Raw genomic sequence first — 22050 nt, forward strand, 5'->3', positions numbered from 1 at the left:
ATTCTCCAAGTATAAAAACAAAAATGTTATGCGAGAACAAATTTCATACATTGTATTGTGGTTATCATTTTTCTAAAGTCACCTTAAACATGAGGCAGGTTAACAGAAATAAGCATATTTGAGTACTGTACTTTATAAAATGATATTTGTCTGAATAGGATTCCAAAAATTAACTTACAATTCTTAAAAGCCAGCTGAGTACAAAGCTAGCAGTAGAGTAATGAGTGCCATAGTGAAACTTTGGAACCTGTTCATCCTCCCAGGTCTCATAGCGCTCTGTAAAGTAGGCAGCACGTTTGGGATTCAGAGCTCCAATAGGCTGGAAGAGATAAAGAGATTCTGTTTTACAAAAAAAACCAGCGTTACATTTAAGTAAAAACAATACTAGATTGTTTACTGAAGATGCCTAACACAGCTAGCAATTGCATACATAGTGACAAAGGAGTGACAAGACTAGAGAGATGACTCCCCAGAGACATCAGCAAGACAACTGAATATCATAAAGTGACAGTCCAGACTCAAAGCTACAAAAAGCAGAATATAATTAATCCCACGAGGGAATCTTATGCAAGACAGAGACATGATTCTACATAGGAAATACGGTTTTAGGTACAAGTATGAATTGATACTGTCTGTATAGCTTATGTACCGCATATGCAACCTCAAAAAGGGTAATGAATTTAGTAAAACCATTTCTGAAAATCTGGTCTTGTTGCCACAAAATAAAGTTAATCGAAGGAAAATTTTTAATAACCTTCACTGCGGGACATACAGTGGTTTGCGATAGTACTCACCCCTTGGCAATTTTTGTGTTTTGCTACCTCACAATCTGGAATTTCACTGTTTTGAGGGTTTGCATCAGTTCATGTAAAGAACATGCCTACAAGTGTGAACATTTAGTTTTCTTTTCATTCTTTTCATTTGTGATGTGAACAACAAATAGGATGAAATAACTGAAAACTTCAGTGTGAATAACTAATCGCCCCCCTAAATTACAGCTGCAAGTCGCTTGGGTAAAGTCTTTATGAGCTTTCCACATCTTGACATTAATGAACATTAATAGTGAAATATTAATTCCCGTTTTAGGTCCACACAGTTATGATGATAGGTGTCTAAGCACAACATCCAAAATGCCTCTGTCCAATAGTCGCTTTTTGATGTCACCACCCCTTGGATTTGCAGCTATTCTTTCAATTCCAAAGACCTGCATTGAAGTGGTGTTCCTTGTGTGATGTTTTGAAGTGTTTTGATGCATGGGACACACTGCGATTAGTGTGGAGGTGCTATTAACGTCTGTGAGGTGCTCTGATAATCTGTATATACTCGAGTATAAGCCAAGGCACCTAATTTTGCCACGAAAAACTGGGTAAGCATATTGACAAGAGTATAACTGGGCATGGATTGTCCCCTCATCGTGGTATGCATGGCTCCCCCGTCCCTGTCACTATATGCATGGCTCCCCAGTCCCTGTATGCATAGCTCCCCTGTCATTGTATGCATGGCTCACTCATCCCTGTCACTGTATGCATGGCTCCCACGTCCCTGTCACTGTATGCATGGCTCCCCAGTCCCTGTCACTGTATGCATGGCTCCCCCATCCCTGTCACTGTATACATGGCACCTACGTCCCTGTCATTGTATGCATGCCTCCCCCATCAATGTATGCATGGCTCCCACGTCCCTGTCACTGTATGCATGCCTCCCCCATCACTGTATGCATGGCTCCCCCATCCCTGTCACTGTATGCATGGCTCCCACGTCCCTGTCATTGTATGCATGCCTCCCCCATCACTGTGTGCATGGCTCCCCCATCCCTGTCGCTGTATGCATGGCTGCCACGTACCTGTCATTGTATGCATGCCTCCCCCATCCCTGTCACTGTATGCATGGCTCCCCCATCCGTCGCTGTATGCATGGCTCCCATGTTCCTGTCATTGTATGCATGCCTCCCCCATCACTGTATGCATGGCTCCCCCATCCCTGTCACTGTATGCATGGCTCCCACGTACCTGTCATTGTATGCATGGCTCCCCCACTCCTGTCACTGTATGCATGGCTCCCACGTACCTGTCACTGTATGCATGGCTCCCACGTACCTGTCACTGTATGCATGGCTCCCCCATCCCTGTCACTGTATGCATGGCTCCCACGTACCTGTCATTGTATGCATGGCTCCCCCATCCCTGTCACTGTATGCATGGCTCCCACGTACCTGTCATTGTATGCATGGCTCCCTCATCCCTCTCACTGTATGCATGGCTCCCCCATCCCTGTCATTGTATGCATGGCTCCCCCATCGCTGTCCTGGTATGCATGGCTCCTTATAGTCTATCCTTGTATGCATGATTCTTGTTTAAAAAAAAAACACATCCTATTTACCTGCCTGTACACCCTCGCAGCATCTCGTTTCGGCGCCAGCAGATCTTCCTGCAGAGTGGTAACGTGGATCCGCTCATTAAGGTAATGAATATTCGCTCCACACCTATGGGAGTGGAGAGCAGTGCTTATTCATTACCTTAATGAGCGGGGCCACGTGATTGCTCTGCAGGAAGAGCTGCTGGCACTGGAACGATCGAGATGCAGTGCCAGCGAGTGAGGGCGCGCACGTAGGTGAGTATGTGCTGGAAGCCGGAGGCTGCAGCTAGCACTGTGCGCTATTACAGCAGCGGCACAGGCTTTAGCCACAGCCGCCGTCTCCTGCCTCTGTGACCCCGCTGCTCCCCCTCCCTCGCTGGCTTTCTGGGACAATTGACTTCTGTATAAGCCCCGGGGGGGTTTTCAGCAAAAAAAAAAAAATGTGCTGAAAAACTTGGCTTATACACGAGTACATACAGTATGCCTTCTCAGCTTGCATGTGGTACAACCTACATACAATTTTTTACATGAGGTGCATTTGATAATGTTCGCCACATGATCACTATTACAAATGATACATTGCTTGATACTAAATGCTTGAGTCTCATCAGCATTAGTGAAATTCTTTGTTGTTACTGTAAAGCAACATATGCCGCACCTTTTTGAAACTATTACAATTTAACCATGTGTGACGTTGCTCCATTGTATTGGTAAAATTGAGGGATAAAATGTTTCCTGGGGTTATAGCCCTTTAGCCACCACTTGTACACCTGAATCTAGAATTCCGGACATAACAGCATCATTTTGCATTTAATGGTTAATGTTTTAAAACTATATTTTTAATACCATGGAATTGCAGACTAAATTGTAAAGAAAGTACTGATTTAGGTGGTGTATTCCAGCTGTGTTTAGGTTGAACTTTTCCGCTTGTGCCCAACAAATCTGTTCTATTCTAATTGTTCACAATACTGGAATCCCTATCTAGGGTCCAGGTAGGATATCCTCTATTTAACAGTCTGTTTTTGCATTCATGAAATTCCCTATTGCATTCCTTTGCGCTACTACAGTTACGTTTTATATGTGTAAACTCTCCCACTGGAATTGCTTTCACTTTGTGTCGAGGATAAACACTCTTGGCATGAAGAATGGTATTACCTGACATGGGTTTAAAGTGGGTTGAAGCAGAAATATGATGGTGATTACCCTCTAAATTTAAATCCAAAAAGGAAATGATATGCTGATTGAATGTGTGCGTAAAGTAAAGGTTATATGAATTAATGTTCATGTATTGGACAAAGTTCAGTGTGGCATATACATTGCCCCTTCAGATGAGGAGGAGGTCGTCGATGTATCTGCCATACCAAAACACATGCTGTAAAATGGGATAGTTGTCATTATAAAGATAATTTGTTTCCCAAAAGGACATGATAAGATTGGTAAGTCACGGCGAGTATTTTGCAACTATTATTGTTAATTCCGAGAATAAGTTTGTGTATTGTTTTTAAATGTGCGTCTTTCATATACAACATCATGTGTTGCTTCATGTAATCATGACATCCTATCATGTAACTTACTATATGTGATTCAACTGGTTTACAACCATTTAAATTACTCTGTGCTTAGCACATGTATAGCTTTGAAAAAGAATGCAATGGATGTTCAAAACGAGTAGCTGTGTCTGTATCCCTGATGGAACTTTTTTAATCAATAAAAAATTTCTTCGCCTTTGAAAACTGAATCAGGTCTTTGATTTTGTGAATAAATATGCACATGACAATTTTTAGTTCTTTTATACCATAAATTTAATTTATCCCTATATTTTTCTCACTTCACCAACTTAGACTTTCGTGACATGCATCACACGAATCGGATTACAAAAATATTTATACACAGGTTGTAATGTAACAAAATAGGTAAAAAGTCAAGTGGGTAAATACTTTTGCAAGCCACTGTAGTGAGAGTCCATGAGTTCCAGGAAACTGAGAACAACAAAGTCCTTTATGCATTGATATATAGGAAAACATTAGGCAACAAAATTAAACTTTTTTAGAGTATACAGTACAATTTTGTAAGGCAAGAACTGCGAACATTGCATTTCACATGGAAATGAATGCAAGTTATTTACTTATCATGTAAAGTGACCCCTGAATTGCCTACCAAATTTTCAAAGGATTACATCTACAAAGGTTCCATCTCCAAGACTTCTCTAAACGTACTTTAATGGTGAGTCTAATTAACAAGCTTGGCCCTGCATAGCAATCATGTAAAAAGTATGATAACTGGTTACCATAGTATTTCCCTGCTGTCAGAACAGTAACACGTGAAGAACCAAATCATGCTAGGTACACAACGCGTTTCTCCACCATTGAAACAAATTAACTTTGACGAGTACACGCGCCATAATTTAGCAGAAAAGGTTATATCATCTTAAATTTGTGATTGAGAAAAGTTAAAGGTGAAGATTGTAACTTCAGCAAAAAATTTCCAAAGGCTTTTTTTTTTGTCGAGTAATGTGCCCGCCCATAATTGCCCTGAAAAAAAATGATTATTTTTGAACCCCCCAAAAATAATTGGAAGTTGAAAAGTGATTACGGTACGTTGAATAAAATCTTTACCCCTCGTATTTATATACGTTTTTTATTTGCTGTGGCTCTATGTAGAAAGCACAGTCTATAGCACTTTTCTATCCAGTTAAATGATATTTCAATGCATATTGCCAAACAGGAGAAATGGAAACACTATATGAACACCATACAATGTACTGAGAAATGGGAAAAAATTCCAACTGGGAGGAAACTGAAAAGTAAAATTAAATACTGTCATTGTTTTGGGCATTTTTCTTATTCAACAGCCATTGTGTGGTAAAAATGACCAGGATACATGATTTAGATCTGTAGGATTACAACAATACCAGACCTGCATAGATTATTTTATTTAAAAGCTGATAAAAAATGTAGAATTTCGTAAAAAAATATTAAATTATTTTTGCTTTACTGTTTAGGCTTCCAGAACTGTAACAATTTTAGATTTTTGTTGATTGAGTTGAGTGAGGTGGGTTTTTTTTGTGCGGCAAGCAGATATATTTCATTAATATCGAATGCTATCAGATTATCACATCTGATGTTTTGATCACTTTTACTCTATTTTTTGAGGGTGGAGAAGTGACCCAAAAGAAGGTTAATTCTGGGGTTTTTGATTTTTTCTCATCTCCTTAAGGCATTTACTGTAAGGGTTAATTCATTCTATATTTTCATAGTTCAGACTTTATGATCGCGGTGATACCAAATACCGCAAGATTTTTTTTCCTCTATTTTTAACAGAGGTAAAAGTGGTGATTTTTTTTTTTTTAAAACACCTTTTTTCAGTCCCTGTGTTTCAGCGCTTACACTATGGTATATACTCCAAAATCAAAACATAGTATGAAGTAAAAATCAGGGTTTCAGACTGTGGCTTAGCTTCATAGGAGTACCAAGTGACTGTGGCCTTCAACAGGTCCCCAGCTTTCATGGTAATCCATTGTGGTGGGTGGGGGGGGGGGGGTCAAAAGGAGCCGATATGCGTGAACAGAGGCTAATTTTCCATTTAAATACCACTGTCAGAGATTGACTATTAAATGGTTAACAATCATGGCCGCAGCTCTGCTCCAGACACAGCTGGTTCGAGTTGATGTGGCCTATGTAAAATAGACCCTCTCCACATGCGCAGACCCCTTTTCACGATGTTAATTGACATCCTAATCTGGGAAAAGGGTTAATACCGTATGGTATTTATAAGAAGAAATGAAAAAATATTCTCCAATACCAACTGAAGTTCATGGTGGAACGACCAGGATTAAAATCTGACAGAACCGATGCAAAACGGAATCGAATGGATTCACTGTTGCTTACTAAATTATTATTTTTCTATGGTACAAAATACACATCAAAGTACAAAAAAAATTGAGTGTAAATGAGATCCTAAAAATATAAGAAGTATATTCTGGTTAAGTCAATGGATCTTTTTACAGTTTAAAGTTTCTCTATCCTTTCTTATAGGTTCGTATGGGGAAAAAAAAACAAAGACTACTTAAATGGAATCAGTGATTAGTTATTACAAATTCTACCATATGTGTAAGTTCAGACTGATGCCGAGTAATGAGCCTTATTTTCACGGGATTTTGGATTTTCACCATTAATCGTTGACATTAGTCTTGTCTGCCGGGCTGCAGATGATGGCGGCTGGGTCCAGCTTGTGACTTACATAGAACACGTAGATTTGCATTTTGTTTTCTATATGGAATTTAGGTTTACACTAGCCAGAGCGTGAAAATCTCAATAACATCCGGATTTTGCATATTTATGTAAAGCAGAAATGTAGGATATAGACCAATATCCATAAATATCAGAGTGAACAGTAACCCAACACTGGCCAGTGCGAGTTCTTGGCTAAGGGTAAGTGATAGGATACATGCAGCAACCATCAGTCTGCACCGCAGGGAGTTAATTGGAAATAGAATAAATACTAAAATGCAATTCTCTCCACAGCATTTTAACAAATGACTCTATGCCTCCGAGCTCTTGAACTGCGCACCCACCTCTAATCAATGGTTATAGAATTACGCTTCTAGGAGATACCACTAAAACCAATTAGGACTGATTTTGTTGCCTCTTGTGAAAACAGCAGCATGCACCGATCGATGCGGCCACAGAACCTGCACTATTGATTCCTGATGTAATTGGTGTAGTTCCGTTTCTCATGCTGGCTAGAACATTCTTCAAACCCTCATTTACAGCTGAAGAAAGAAAAATAACAAAAAAGCACAAATCCAGGTTCTCGAGATAAAAAATAAGTATACAGTAAAATGGTGCAGCCGGGCTCTGACAATGACACACTATCCGCTTACTCAGGGGGCTTACAGTGGGAATACACACTTTGAATTATACATAACATGAATGCCCTGATTTATTGTGGTAATAACATCCACCTCATTAAAAGATTCTGCTTTGCTGCAGTCGGAGGGCTACATATTGTTTACGGCTATAAATTAATGGCAGGGCAGAGAAAATAGTGCAAACCCTCCAACAATAGATCTGCACTGACAGAGCCGTACATCATAGCTTCCTCATAATAAAATGGAGACAATGTATTGGGCTAATACATTTTACAGTGCTGGCCTAGATTTTCCTGACAACTGCTATAAAAGATGAGGCCATTCCGCTATGTTTTAATACACCGTAAAAGCAGTTTACTGAGCTCCGGTGCCGTACACGGAATCAGAGCCACACTATAAATATTTTAGACCGCTTAATTAAACCTTTTTCTTTTTGTTTAATTAGGGAGGCAAAAATCAGAGGAGTGGAGGCCTGGGATACAATTAATTGATAACATATTAGAGAATATCAATTAACTGTTTATTTCCTTGCACTAAGTGGATGAAACGTGTTGTGAAGCGGGAGCCTAATTGCAGTTCCTCTTGGGGAATGCTTCCAGGTAACTAGTACATGATGCAGCAACTTTGTCAGCCTGTCATTGTTCACGCCTGCTCCTTAATACTTCTTTACTAACGGATTTTTGTCGCATGTTAAGATCAAAGAGCTGAAAAGCCAAATTTACCAAAGACCTGAGAAAAATCACGTTATGCCCGCAACTTCTGAAAAGTAATTTTAAGGGCGAGGTCAGACGACAGTATAACTCGCGCGAGGATCACATCGCAATGCTCGGACTGGCCGTCTGCTTTCTTGACCTGATCGTGACAGCTTGTATTTATATGTCACGCTGAGTTGACGGCCAGTCCGAGGATTGCAATGTGAGTAACACGGCAGTCTGACTGCGCCCTAAGAATTATAGTTGATATTCCATAGACCATAAAAAAAATTATTTAAGGGGTTATCCGATGTACAAAACAAATGTTCAATGAGTAAATAGACTGGACTCCAGCTCAACATCTTTAGACAAAGGTTGAAAGCTGCAATGATGGATTTGACGTCAGTTACATAAAGCACACAGACATCAAGCAAATTGCGGAGCATGCCAGTATGGGATTATGTGACGCCTCTGGCTAATACGTCCAAGAGTGGACCCTCTGGATCGCGGATCCGGAGCCCCTGGGCCGAGCACACCTGGTGAAGACCGACCCCTGTACAGGGATCGTTAGGGGCAGGACCGCAGGGGGCGGAACCGCGACAGCCGGAGCCAGCAGGGACGACTCGGAGGACTGGCAGACAGAGCAGGAGTAGCGAGGTGGAGGGCAGAAGGAAATGGCTGGAAGCCTACAGGAAAGGTACAGCGAGGACCACAGGAAGGAGACCGGCAGACAGACACGGAGCAGGAACAGGGCAGACAAAGGAACAGTAAGGATAGGCAGGGTACACAGAAGAAGGTAGGGCCGATGGGTGCTGCAAGTCACAAACAATCATCAGGCGCCCTCAGAATAGAGCGGACGCCTGATATATGCGGAGACCGGAAGTGCGCCCTACAGACCCTCCCCTAGCGACGCCCCCTGCCAACGGAAGAGGCCGGGGGAACGCGCGTGCGCGGCCTAAGGCCGTCGCGGTTACCCGCAGCAGAGCGGCAAGCAGCGCGGAGGAACGCGCGAACCGGGGGGCGCAGGTGAGAGGAAGCTGCGGCGGGCACCGCCGCTAAAGGGGCATCGGCGGGCACGACCGCCGATGTCACAGTACCCCCTCCCATATGCCCTCTCCTTCTGAGGTTGGTTAGAAATCTTTTCATGATAAGGGGGGCATCGACATTCTCTCGGGGCTCCCAGGACCTCTCCTCTGGGCCAAAACCCTTCCAGTCGATAAGAAAAAGAGTCTTACCTTTGACCCTTTTCATAGCCAGGATGTCCTTTACTTCAAAGACATTGTCAGAACAAATTGGCGAGGGAGGGGACATGGAGGTTGGTTGGAACCGATTCAAGACCACAGGTTTAAGGAGCGAGATATGGAAGGCGTTAGGGACCCGGAGTGACGCCGGCAACCTCAATTTGTAGGCTACCCTGTTAATGCGCCCAAGTACTTCAAAAGGCCCGATGTACCGAGGACTTAATTTGTAAGCAGGGACTTTCAGGCGGATATGTTTGGTAGAAAGCCAGACTTTGTCCCCGGGCTGGTACGGGGGTAGATCCCTTCGTCTTTTGTCCGCGTGTTTCTTAATTCGGACGTTGGCTAGCTCGAGCGCCTCTCTGGTCTCCTTCCAGATTTGCGAAAACTCCTTGGCGAGAGTGTCTGCTGCAGGAACTCCAGACGATGCGGAAAAGGGCAATGGAACCCCAGGATTTAGCCCAGTTACCACAAAGAACGGTGTCTTGGACGTTGATTCGCTGGAATGATTATTATGAGCGAATTCCGCCCAAGGTAGAAGAGAGACCCAATTATCCTGATGGGCGTTAGAAAAGTGGCGTAGGTAGGTGGTCAGAATTTGGTTAATCCGTTCCACTTGGCCGTTGGTTTGAGGATGATACGCTGAAGAGAAGTCGAGAGACGTGCCCAGGAGCCGACAGAGGGCCCTCCAGAATCGGGAAGTAAACTGGACCCCTCGATCGGTCACGATTCGCAGAGGGAGACCATGTAGCCTGAACACGTGGTGGATAAAGATTTCGGCCAACTTTGGGGCAGATGGCAGTCCGACCAAGGGAATAAAGTGGGCCATCTTGGAAAAGCGGTCAGCGACGACTAAGATGGTAGTACACCCAGCCGAGCGAGGCAGATCAGTCACGAAATCCATGGCGATTTGCTGCCAAGGAGCCTCTGGGACAGGCAACGGATGAAGGAGGCCGGAGGGGAGAGTCCTTGGAACCTTGTTCTGAGCACAAGACCTGCAAGAGGCTACAAAGTCCTTTGCATCCTGGTGGAGAGAGGACCACCAGTAATACCGGGAAAGAAGCAAAAGAGTCTTCTTAATCCCAACGTGCCCAGCAACCTTGGAAGAATGTCCCCAGCGCAGTACTTCCAGGCGTTTGTTTGGAGGGACGAAGGTCTTGCCAGGCGGAGGGTTAGAGAAACTCACGGGGGCCACGGAGATAACCTTAGCCGGCTCGATGATATATGATGGATCCTCCTCCCTCTCCGGAGGCTGCAAAGACCTGGAAAGCGCATCGGCTTTGATGTTCTTACTGCCGGGCCGGAAGTGGAGCTTAAACTCAAAACGGGAAAAATACAGAGCCCACCTGGCTTGTCTGGAGTTGAGTCTCTGGGCAGATTGCAGGTAGGCCAGGTTCTTGTGGTCCGTGAAGATAGTAAAGGGGTGCACTGCCCCCTCGAGCAGATATCGCCATTCCTCCAGCGCCATTTTAATGGCCAATAATTCCCGGTCCCCAATGGAGTAGTTGCACTCCGCCGGAGAAAAGGATTTGGAGAAGAACCCGCAGGGGACAAGACGTCCAGATGGAGCCTGTTGGGAGAGAACTGCCCCAGCTCCAGTGGAGGAGGCATCAACCTCCAGAATGAAGGGCCTACTGGCCACTGGACGGTGTAAAATCGGAGCAGAAGCAAACGAGCGTTTCAGGGCAAGAAAGGCGTCCTCGGCTTCAGAGGGCCAGACGTTAGGCTTCGTCCCCTTACGGGTCAGGACCGTAATGGGCTTGGTGACTGTAGAGAAGTGGGGTATAAACTGCCGGTAATAATTAGCGAAGCCGAGGAAACGCTGGATGGCCTTTATGCCAACCGGACGAGGCCACTGGAGTACCGCGGACAGCTTGTCCGGATCCATCTTAAGACCGGAATCCGTGATGATATACCCCAAGAAGGGTAACGCTGTTTGCTCGAAGAGGCACTTCTCGATCTTGGCGTAAAGACGATTTTCTCGAAGGCGCTGCAGGACCATGCGTACACTTCTCCGATGGGAGGAGAGGTCGGTCGAGAAAATGAGGATATCGTCCAAATACACCACCACGCAGGAATAGAGTAGGTCTCGGAACACCTCATTTACGAATTCCTGAAACACCGCTGGAGCATTGCAGAGACCGAACGGCATGACCAAGTATTCATAATGGCCGTCCCGGGTATTGAAGGCCGTCTTCCACTCGTCCCCCGCTCGGATTCGGATTAAGTTGTAAGCTCCCCGCAGATCCAACTTCGTGAAGATTCTGGCCCCCCTCAGCCGGTCGAAGAGTTCAGGAATCAGCGGGAGCGGGTACCGGTTTTTAACCGTGATGTTGTTCAGGCCCCGGTAGTCAATACAGGGTCGCAGGGACCCATCTTTCTTCCGGACGAAGAAGAAACCTGCGCCCGCAGGGGACGAGGACTTCCGGATGAACCCCTTGGCCAGATTTTCCTGTATATATTCCGACATAGCCGAGGTCTCTGCTGGGGACAAAGGATAAGTTCTCCCTCTGGGAGGAGTGGCACCAGGAACTAGGTCGATAGGGCAGTCATAGGAGCGATGAGGGGGTAAGGAATCCGCCTCCTTCTTGCTGAACACGTCGGCAAACGTGTGATAGGGTGCGGGTAAGCCCGGGAGGTCGGCAGGCTTCAAGCATGGACGAGGACGCGTGAGGGCCCGTAGGCAGTGCTCCTGGCAGGAGTGCCCCCAACGGAGAACTTCCCCAGAGCGCCAGTCAATCACAGGCTCGTGCCGTCTGAGCCAGGGCAGTCCTAGGAGAACAGCATGGGCTAGTTGTGGCAGGACATAAAAGGCTATCTTTTCGAGGTGGAGAGCTCCGATTTGAAGATCTACTTCGACGGTAATCATGGTGATGAGTCCGGGTAAAGGTTTACCATCAACGGAGGAAATAGCGCGAGGGTTCTTCAATACCAACACCGGAATCTGGAGTTTGTCAACCTCCTCCTGGCGGATGAAATTACCGGCAGCACCCGAGTCCACATACGCCTCCACAGACCCACGCCCCCGACCTGTAATTAGCAAAGCTGAAAGAGTAAGGGGAAGAGAGGAATTTTGATCACCTAGGGGGTCCTCTCTTACCTGACCTAGGTGGAGGCATTTCCCGACCTCTCTGGCTTCTCTGGACAGGAACGCACAAAATGGTTGGCCCCTCCACAGTACAGGCAGAGGCCCTTGGTCATCCTCTCCCTGCGGCGTTGCTCGGACAGTCTGACACGATCAACCTGCATAGGCTCAGGAGCGGCGCTAACAGGAGATACAGGGAAACGGGGGACAGGAGCCTGATACAGCCTAAAGGACCTTCTCTCTCCGACTGCCTCTCGAGCGCGCTCCTGAAAGCGTAGGTCTATGCGAGTGGCCAGCGAAATAAGGTCCTCCAGAGTGGTGGGGGTGTCTCGCCCGGCAAGCTCATCCTTGATCTTACTGGAGAGGCCTCTCCAAAAGGCTCCCACAAGAGCCTCATTGTTCCACCCTAACTCAGAAGAGAGGGTCCGGAAGCGGATGGCGTATTGCCCCACTGTGAGGGAACCCTGGCGGAGGTTAAAAAGGGCCTCAGTGGAGGATGCTAAGCGACCCGGTTCATCGAATACCTTGCGAAAGGTTTCTAAGAAGGTCTGTAAATTTAGCACTACGGGGTCATCTCTCTCCCACAAGGGGTTCACCCAGGACAGGGCCTCACCCTCAAGATGGGACACAACGAACGCCACCTTGGCGCGGTCAGTAGGGTACTGAAGGGGGGCAAGCTCAAAATGTAGCCTGCATTGATTTAAAAAACCCCGGCATAACTTGGGATCTCCGCTGTACCTGGGGGGTTTACCCAGACGGGGAGCCGGAGTAGAGGCTACATCCGGGGAGGAAGTTGCAGCGGCAGCAGAGGATTGCAGGGCCAGCAATCGGTCATCCACGGATGCCATGTAACCCAAGATGTGGGATTGGGCGTCTCGCTGCTGCGCGAGCTCCTGTTGAAGGCTGACTAAGAGAGGAGCGTGCCCGGGGTCAGAGGTCTGCAGGGCGGACAACCGGGTGTCCATAGACTTCATAAAGGACATTATCCGGTTCTGATTTTCACGAAGGAAAAGCAATTCCTTTTGTGTGGCGGCTGCGGCACCGGCGGGATCCATGGCCTGATGATACTGTGACGCCTCTGGCTAATACGTCCAAGAGTGGACCCTCTGGATCGCGGATCCGGAGCCCCTGGGCCGAGCACACCTGGTGAAGACCGACCCCTGTACAGGGATCGTTAGGGGCAGGACCGCAGGGGGCGGAACCGCGACAGCCGGAGCCAGCAGGGACGACTCGGAGGACTGGCAGACAGAGCAGGAGTAGCGAGGTGGAGGGCAGAAGGAAATGGCTGGAAGCCTACAGGAAAGGTACAGCGAGGACCACAGGAAGGAGACCGGCAGACAGACACGGAGCAGGAACAGGGCAGACAAAGGAACAGTAAGGATAGGCAGGGTACACAGAAGAAGGTAGGGCCGATGGGTGCTGCAAGTCACAAACAATCATCAGGCGCCCTCAGAATAGAGCGGACGCCTGATATATGCGGAGACCGGAAGTGCGCCCTACAGACCCTCCCCTAGCGACGCCCCCTGCCAACGGAAGAGGCCGGGGGAACGCGCGTGCGCGGCCTAAGGCCGTCGCGGTTACCCGCAGCAGAGCGGCAAGCAGCGCGGAGGAACGCGCGAACCGGGGGGCGCAGGTGAGAGGAAGCTGCGGCGGGCACCGCCGCTAAAGGGGCATCGGCGGGCACGACCGCCGATGTCACAGATTATACAAAAATATACATATTTTGAGTCATCATGTTTAATATAACCTTGAATTTATCCGTTGTAGTAGATTGTGTGAGTAAGAGGTGGTGACTGATTCCCTTTACCAGCTATATTACTTTGCATGCTTTTCATTTCTCAAAAATATACTGTGTAATCTTTTTTATTCCCCTTATGTGTCTCCCACAGCACCAATGCCAATTTGTCCTTTTACTAGTGTGTTTATGTAAAAAAATAAAATTACTTAATATCTTTGCATGTTCCCATCATATCATTCACATCTCTCTGCTTCACGTTATGACAAGGGTATCTTCTTTCCTTTTTGGTATTTGGAAAGAGTCTCCAGTAAGTTCTCAATCAGTCTACTATCCCTTCTGTCAGCTGCAAATCTAACCGCCAGTAAGTTAGTAGTTAGGTCTTTTTCTATTCATAGGGTGCTGTGGTTGCTTTTAGCCACAAGATCTAAGTGAGATTACCAATTCAAAAAATAACAATAAAAGTGGGCAAATAGATCAAACATAAATCCTAAAAGAAAATAGCCACACATTTATAGAGAATTACATTCAACAATAATTAAATTACTATAAAAACATATAAATACCTTAAAATATGTTAAACGTTCCAAAGAAAAATCAGCACAAGGAGAGGATCCGAAGGAGATTGAAAATATATTACTGGTGATATTACATAGTTAGTAAGGCCGAAAAAAGACATTAGTCCATCCAGTTCAGCCTATAAAATTCTGTCAGAATAAATCCCCAGATCTATGTCCTTCTAAAGAACCTAACAATAACTGTAAGATACAGTATTGTTACGCCCCAGGAAGACATCCAGGCCTCTCTTGAACCCTTCGACTGAGTTCGCCATCACCACCTCCTCAGGCAGGGAATTCCAGATTCTCACTACCCTAACAGTAAAGAATCCATTTTTATGTTGGTGGGAAAACCTTCTCTCCTCCAGACGCAGAGAATGACCCCTTGTGACCCGTCACATTCCTTGGTATAAACAGATATTTGTATTGTCCCCTTATATACTTATACATGGTTATTAGATCGCCCCTCAGTCGTCTTTTTTCTAGACTAAATAATCTTAATTTTGCTAATCTCTCTGGGTATTGTAGTTCCCCCATCCCCTTTAATACTACTGTAATATATTTCCAAAGATCAATGGGAGTGAATTACACAAAATCCATCACATATATATAATAAAATATATATATTTCATGCAACTGCATCAGTTTGTATAAACAAAACCCCGTGAGGTTAAATCATATAAAGTGGGGGAAAATAAGTATTTCATACACTGCCGATTTTGAAAGTTTTCAGAGACCTGTCCTGTTAGTTTCTCTTTAAGTATCCCTCCTACTCTGCACTCATTACCTACATTAATTGCAGCTGGTTCAACTTCACACTCCAACATTTCCACCATGGCCAAGACAAAAGAGCTGTCTAAGGACAGTAGGGACAAAATTGTAGATCTGCACAAGGCTGGGATGGGCTACAGAACAATAGGCAAGGAGCTTGGTAAGAAGGCAACAACTGTTGTCACAATTATTAGAAAATGGAAGAAACACAAGATGACTGTCAATCTTCCTCATGGGGTATGGATTAGTGATGACCAAGCGTGCTTGGATATGGTGTGCCACGGTGACTCCAACATAGTATTCGAGCACATTGAAGTTACTCAATTAGCACACGAGAGTGCTCGGATAACACTTTATCCGAGCACGCTCGCTCTTCACTAGTAAGGAGGATTCTGAGAAAGGTCATGAATCAGTCCAGAACTACACAGGAGGACCTGGTCAATGACCTGAAGAGAGCTTGGACCACCATCTCACACATTACCGTTAACTAACACACTACGCCGTTATGGATTAAAATCCTGCAGGGCACCAGAATATGTCCAGGCCCGCTTGAACTTGACAAATGACCTGATACAGAGGAGGCATGAGAGAAGGTCATGTGATCAGATGAGAACAAAATAGAACTTTTTGGCATCAACTCCACTCGCTGTGTTTATAGCAAGTAAAAGAATGAGTACAACCCTAAGAAAACCATCCCAACCATGAGGCATGGTGGGGGAAACATAATTTGGAGGTGCTTTACTGCAAAGGGGGCAGGACGGGGTCATGTAGTGTGAGATTTTCGCCAACAACCTCCTTCCCTCAGTAAGAGCACTGTTGTGAATTCACTTTCTGGCCTACCTCTGGTTACTAGTGAAGGTAGTGGAGCTGGTTATATTGACAGAGGGATCGCGAGTTCTCTTTCCGGGCTCCCTCTGGTGGTTACAGGAGGTAATGGAGACGATCTAATTAACAGAGGCCTGCCACCTGATGACGAGGACAATTGGACATCTGGAGTTTCTGACTGGATTTAAGACAGCCGACTCCCTCTATCCCTGCTGATTTTTTCCTGCCTCCTGAGGTCTTAATTTCCAGCTCAGTCCCTGCATACTCAAGCTAAGTGTTCTTTTGCTATTGTTCACATTTGATTTGGTTTTGTCTATTCAGTTTTGTGTGGTCAGCCAGCCCCGGCTGGGGCTGTGCTGAATTTCCATCCTTATGTTACTGCTTGTGCCAGTTTGTTTTTGTCCCTTATTAGATTGGCCTCTTTTTGCTCTGCTTTCAGAATATGCCAGACTGCTGATATAGTGGGCAAGTCGAGTGACTTCAGTATTTTTCTATCAGACGTGTTGGACATTTTTTGTAGGGTTTTTTGCGTGATTGCAGACAGTGTCTTTCCTTTCCTGTCTAGTTAGTGTGGGCCCCATCATTTGCTCAGCCTATTTTCCTACCTGCGTTTGTGTTTTCATCTTGTCTCACCGACAATATATGTTTGGGGGCTATCTATTCCTTTGGGGTCTGCTCTGGGGCAGTTTAGATTTCCCCTTTCTTGTTTTAGGCTTATTTAGTTCTCCGGCTGTGTCGAGGCGTCTAAAGCATTGTAGGTATGCTCCACGGCTACTGCTAGTTGTGTGGATAGGATCAGGGGTCTGCAATCCGCTTAGTTACCAACCTCTCTGGTTTTCTGTGGCTTAGCTTAGTCTTGCTTTCCTCCTCGGTGACCCTATCATAACAGAGCACTGAAGATGAGCTGTGGCTGGGTCTTCCAGCATGACAATGACCCGAAACACAGCCAGGACAACTAAGGGGTGGCTCCATAAGAAGCATTACAAGGTCCCGGAGTGGCCTAGCCAGTCTCCAGACCTGAACCCAATAGAAAATCTGGGGGGAGCTGAAACACAATGTTGCCCAGTGACAGCCCCAAAACCTGAAAGATCTGGAAAAGATCTGTATGGAGGAGAGGGCCAAACACCTGTTACAGTGTACGCAAACTTTGTCAATAACTACAGGAAACGTCTGACCTGTGTAACAGCAAACAAAGGTTTCTGTACCAAACATAAAATTCTGTTTTTCTATTGCATCTTATTTCATGTAATAAAATGCAAATTAATTATGTAAAAATCATGCAATGTGATTTTCTATTTTTTTATTTTAGATTTTGTCTGTCACAGTTGAAGTGTACCTACGATAAAAATTACAGACCTCTCCATTCTTTGTAGGTGGGAAAACATATAAAACTGGCAGTGTATCAAATACTTATTTTCCCACTGTATGTAAGGTCAACTACTTGTGCAAAGGAAAAAAAGATACATAGTATTAATTACGGTACTAAATAATAAATCACTGGGTAAAATGTTTTTCTTTAAAGATTCTGCCTCTCACAGTTGAAGTGTACCTACGATAAAAATAACAGACCTCTCCATTCTTTGTACGTGGGAAAACGTGCAAAATCGGAAGTGTATCAAATACTTATATTTCCCCACTGCACATGCGTCTAAACATGATTTATAAAGTGTTATTCATAAACCATTCAATAAGCATAGGATAACAATATTGAGTCAATTCACAAAAATTAGAAAGTAGGTAAACATTGCTGACCCATACTATTCTCCAGATACCCATGCCCCAACGTGTTTCGCACATAGCTTTCTCAAGGGGGTAATCAGTATCTAAGTGTTTAAACTGCTGCAAACAGTTACCTACAATGACAGCAGTTACCGACACATATCCGCTGTGTAAAATAACAGGCACTTACCAAGTATTGAGCAGGCTTCACGCATTTTATACAAATCCCCACTAAACTTCTACCGTACATAAATAGCAAATGTTAAGAGAAGTGAGCAGATGCCAGACAGGGAGAGGGGTCCATCAGCACTGGGCCCCCCTCAACTAATGGGCCTTAAAGAAGTAGTGTGGGCTGCGCTATTGGCAGTATGTCACTGATATTATAGCCTTTGAGAAAATCATTAAATCCACAATTGGTAGACAGGGAAAAGACAAAAAAGTAAATCACTGGGTAAAATGCAGCCTCAAACTGAAAGGCACACAGAATGACTGTTCATACTAAACACCTCCGCTCTGTGCTTCATGGGGGTAAACCATTTACATACGCCTTCCCACCTGATCGGTTTCCCCATATCTCCCACCCTCACCTCTTTGATTGACAGCTCTGGCTTCATGGGGCCAGAGAAGGGTTGAGATGGAAAGCAGGAAGGAGGGAAGGTGTATATAAATGAATGGCTCTGCCATAAAGCACTGAGTGCCTGTACTTGATTTTATCAGTCATTCTGTGCTGGCAGAGTCCCTTTAAAGGTGTTATCCAGGACTAATTTTTTTTTTTTTTTCTTTTTTAACTATGGGCCTAAAGGCCCCGTTACACACAACGATGTCCCAGCGATCCCACCAACGATCCGACATTATGGGATCGCTGGGACATCGTTAGACAGCCCCTCCAGCGATCAGGACCAGCGAAGAGTAGCGCTGGTTTCCAAGGTAAACATCGGGTTTCAAAGAGCCGCGCGGCTCTTAGAAACCCGATGTTTACGTTGGATACCAGCGTGCAACGTCGCTGATCGCTGGCTCCCGCTGCCACACGCAGCGATGCTCACTGGCCAGCGGGAGGCCAGCGATGAAAAATCGGCCCAGGACGATCCAGCACCATCAGCGATACCCAGCGGGGGGGCCGGTCGCTGCTGGATGTCACACACAGCGATAACGCTGGAGAGATAGCTGATGTGTTACAAAATCAGCGATCTCGACAGCGACATCGCTGTGTGTAATGGGGCCTTAAGAACTATCAGACAGGTAGTTGCTAACTACCTGCCTGTTCTACCAGGAAATACTTCAGCAACTTTTTAGTATATTCTAAAGAGATTGGCATTCTATTGTACAGAGAAATTAAGATTTCCTACACATTCAATAGCACAATATAACATGTCAATTGGGAAGAACAGCTCATGTTCCCTGCAAGTATTCGGGTCTATGTGGCCTGTGCAAGTCTGTAGCTACAGTGCCTTGCGACAGTATTCGGCCCCCTGGAACGTTTCAACCTTTTCCCGCATATCATGCTTCAAACAAAGATACCAAATGTAAATTTTTGGTAATGAATCAACAAGTGGCACACAATTGTGAAGCTGAATGAAATTTATTGCTTATTTTAAATTTTTGGGTAAATTCAAAACCTGAAAATTGGGGCGTGCAATATTATTCGGCCCCTTTAACTTAATACTTTGTTGCGCCACCTTCTGCTGCGATTACAGCTGCAAGTCGCTTGGGGTATGTCTCTATCAGTTTTGTACATCAAGAGACTGAAATTCTTGCCCATTCTTCCTTGGCAAACAGCTCGAGCTCAGTGAGGTTTGATGGAGATCGTTTGTGAACAGCAGTTTTCAGCTCTTTCCACAGGTTCTCGATTGTATTCAGGTCTGGACTTTGACATTCTAACACCTGGATACATTTATTTGTAAATCTTTCCATTGTAGATTTTGCTGTATGTTTGGGATCACTGTCTTGTTAGAAGACAAATCTCCGTCCCAGTCTCAGGTCTTTTGCAGACTCCAACATGTTTTCTTCAAGAATGGTCCTGTATTTTGCTCTATCCATCATCCTATCAATTTTAACCATCTTCCCTGTCCCTGCCCAAACCATGATGTTGCCACCACGTTTGACAGTGGGGATGGTGTGTTCAGGGTGATGAGATGTGTTGCTTTTACACCAAACATATCGTTTGGCATTGTTGCCAAAAAGTTTGATTTTGGTTTCATCTGACCAGAGCACTTTCTTCCACATGTTTGGTGTGTCTCCCAGGTGGCTTGTTGCAAACTTTAAACAACATTTTTTATGGATATCTTTGAGAAATGGCTTTCTTCTTGCCACTCTTCTATAAAGGCCAGATTTGTGCAGTGTACGACTGAATGTTGTCCTATGGACAGACTGTCCCACCTCAGTTGTACATCTCTGCAGTTCATCCAGGGCGATCATGGGCCTCTTGGCTGCATCTCTGATCAGTCTTCTCCTTGTTTGAGATGAAAGTTTAGAGGGACGGCCGGGTCTTGGTAGATTTGCAGTAAGGTATGATACTCCTTCCATTTCAATATGATCACTTGCACAGTGCTTCTTGGGATGTTAAAAGTTTTGGAAATCATTTTGTATCCAAACCCAGCTTTAAACTTCTCCACAACAGTATCATGGACCTGCCTGTTGTGTTCCTTGGTCTTCATGATGCGCTCTGTGCTTCAAACAGAACCCTGCGACTATCACAGAGCAGCTGCATTTATACGGAGACTTGATTACACACAGGTGGATTATATTTATCATCATTAGTAATTTAGGACAACATTGGATCATTCAGAGAACCACAATGAACTTCTGGAGTGAGTTTCCTGCACTAAAAGTAAAGGGGCAGAATAATATTGCACACCCCACTTTTCAGTTTTTGAATTTACCCAAAAATTTAAAATAAGCAATACATTTTGATCAACTTCACAATTGTGTCCCACTTGTTGTTGATTCTTCTCCAAAAATTTGCATTTGGTATCTTTATGTTTGAAGCATGATATATGGGAAAAGGTTGAAAAGTTCCAGGGAGCCGAATACTTTCGCAAGGCACTGTATGTCACCAACTGCATGTATTGTACAACGCCACTTCACAACATGAAGCCCAAAATGCTTCCATGGAAGCAGCTTCAGTAGAAATTATAGCAGTAAACCATGTACTGCACAGGCCAGAGCTGTTTGCAGAAGATATGCTAATACACAGTGTGCACGCCATTTTATCTGCTGATCGCACTGGAATCCTTCACGTGGCACTTTGTAGAAATGTCTGCTCATAGTTATGCAAATTGCAACAGAATATTATCCAGAATGCAAACCTAGGATCTATGATTTACAGACATATTAATCACAAATTGAAGCACATGAGTCGAAAAAAAACAAATATTCGACCAGTGGGTAGAGCTGAGAAGGTTTTCCATATTCTTGTTCTTAGAAGCCGGTTACTGCAGCACATGCAGAAAGGAATTCCTCCACTAAATATGTGCGTAGTGACATAGACAAGGCCGCGCCGACTTGGAGGTAAATAATTCCTTCTTACAAGAGCAATATTACAAAGTCAACCCATGTCGCCAGCAAGAAGACATGCCAAATGGTATCAATTTAATATGGACAGCTGCTGAATAATATCACTCGATATTTCCTGTAATTATTACAGAAAATGGGGCAATTAATTTTCAAGGCCTTTTTATTTAATCCAACAAACAGTGGATTTTCTATGCTATTGCATATTCGATTGTAAAAAAATATACTTTTTAATAGAATCCATGGGTGACTTTTAACCGCCCTGCTGTCTGTGCTTTTACATTTCATATTTACACAAAACCATTATGCAACTACCGTACTTTCCAGATACCAGATTAGAGGAAAAATGTATTGTGCCCTGAATTAAAATTAAATATGGTAACGCTGCAGACGAGACCAAAAAAGGGTCCTAACCCCGGCACCATCCGTATAGCTTTACCTGACTGGAGTGTATATATTGTGGGCTCTTGTAGAAATTCATTTCACTGTAATCTGTCTCCACTTTAGTCACTCTGCAGGTCTGTCTCTTATCTCGCCTTTGTCTGTATACTAGACAGACAGCTCTTACAAGTTCCCTCATTCCTCAGCTCCCAGCCTCCCTCCTGTGTCTGTACTGGGGGTGTCATCCATAATATAAGAAGTCATAAATACATAAAAAGAGAAAAGCTGGACCCGCAGACTAAAGGAACATTT

At 44.7% G+C, this 22050-nt stretch overlaps 1 protein-coding gene across 2 annotated transcripts in view; it reads right to left on the minus strand.

The window, feature by feature from the left end:
- The window catches only part of LRBA (LPS responsive beige-like anchor protein), a 920035-nt gene that overhangs the window by 219414 nt on the left and 678571 nt on the right, over positions 1–22050 (minus strand). For both annotated transcript variants that reach the window (XM_073576254.1, XM_073576253.1), the window contains exon 44: positions 179–319. In XM_073576254.1, the coding sequence (XP_073432355.1) occupies positions 179–319 (141 nt within the window). The remainder of the gene's footprint in view (positions 1–178; positions 320–22050) is intronic.

Source organism: Dendrobates tinctorius, unplaced genomic scaffold (genome assembly GCF_039654945.1).
Source record: "Dendrobates tinctorius isolate UK_male_01 unplaced genomic scaffold, ASM3965494v1 ptg000008l, whole genome shotgun sequence".
In the NCBI taxonomy this organism is placed as follows: domain Eukaryota; kingdom Metazoa; phylum Chordata; class Amphibia; order Anura; family Dendrobatidae; genus Dendrobates; species Dendrobates tinctorius.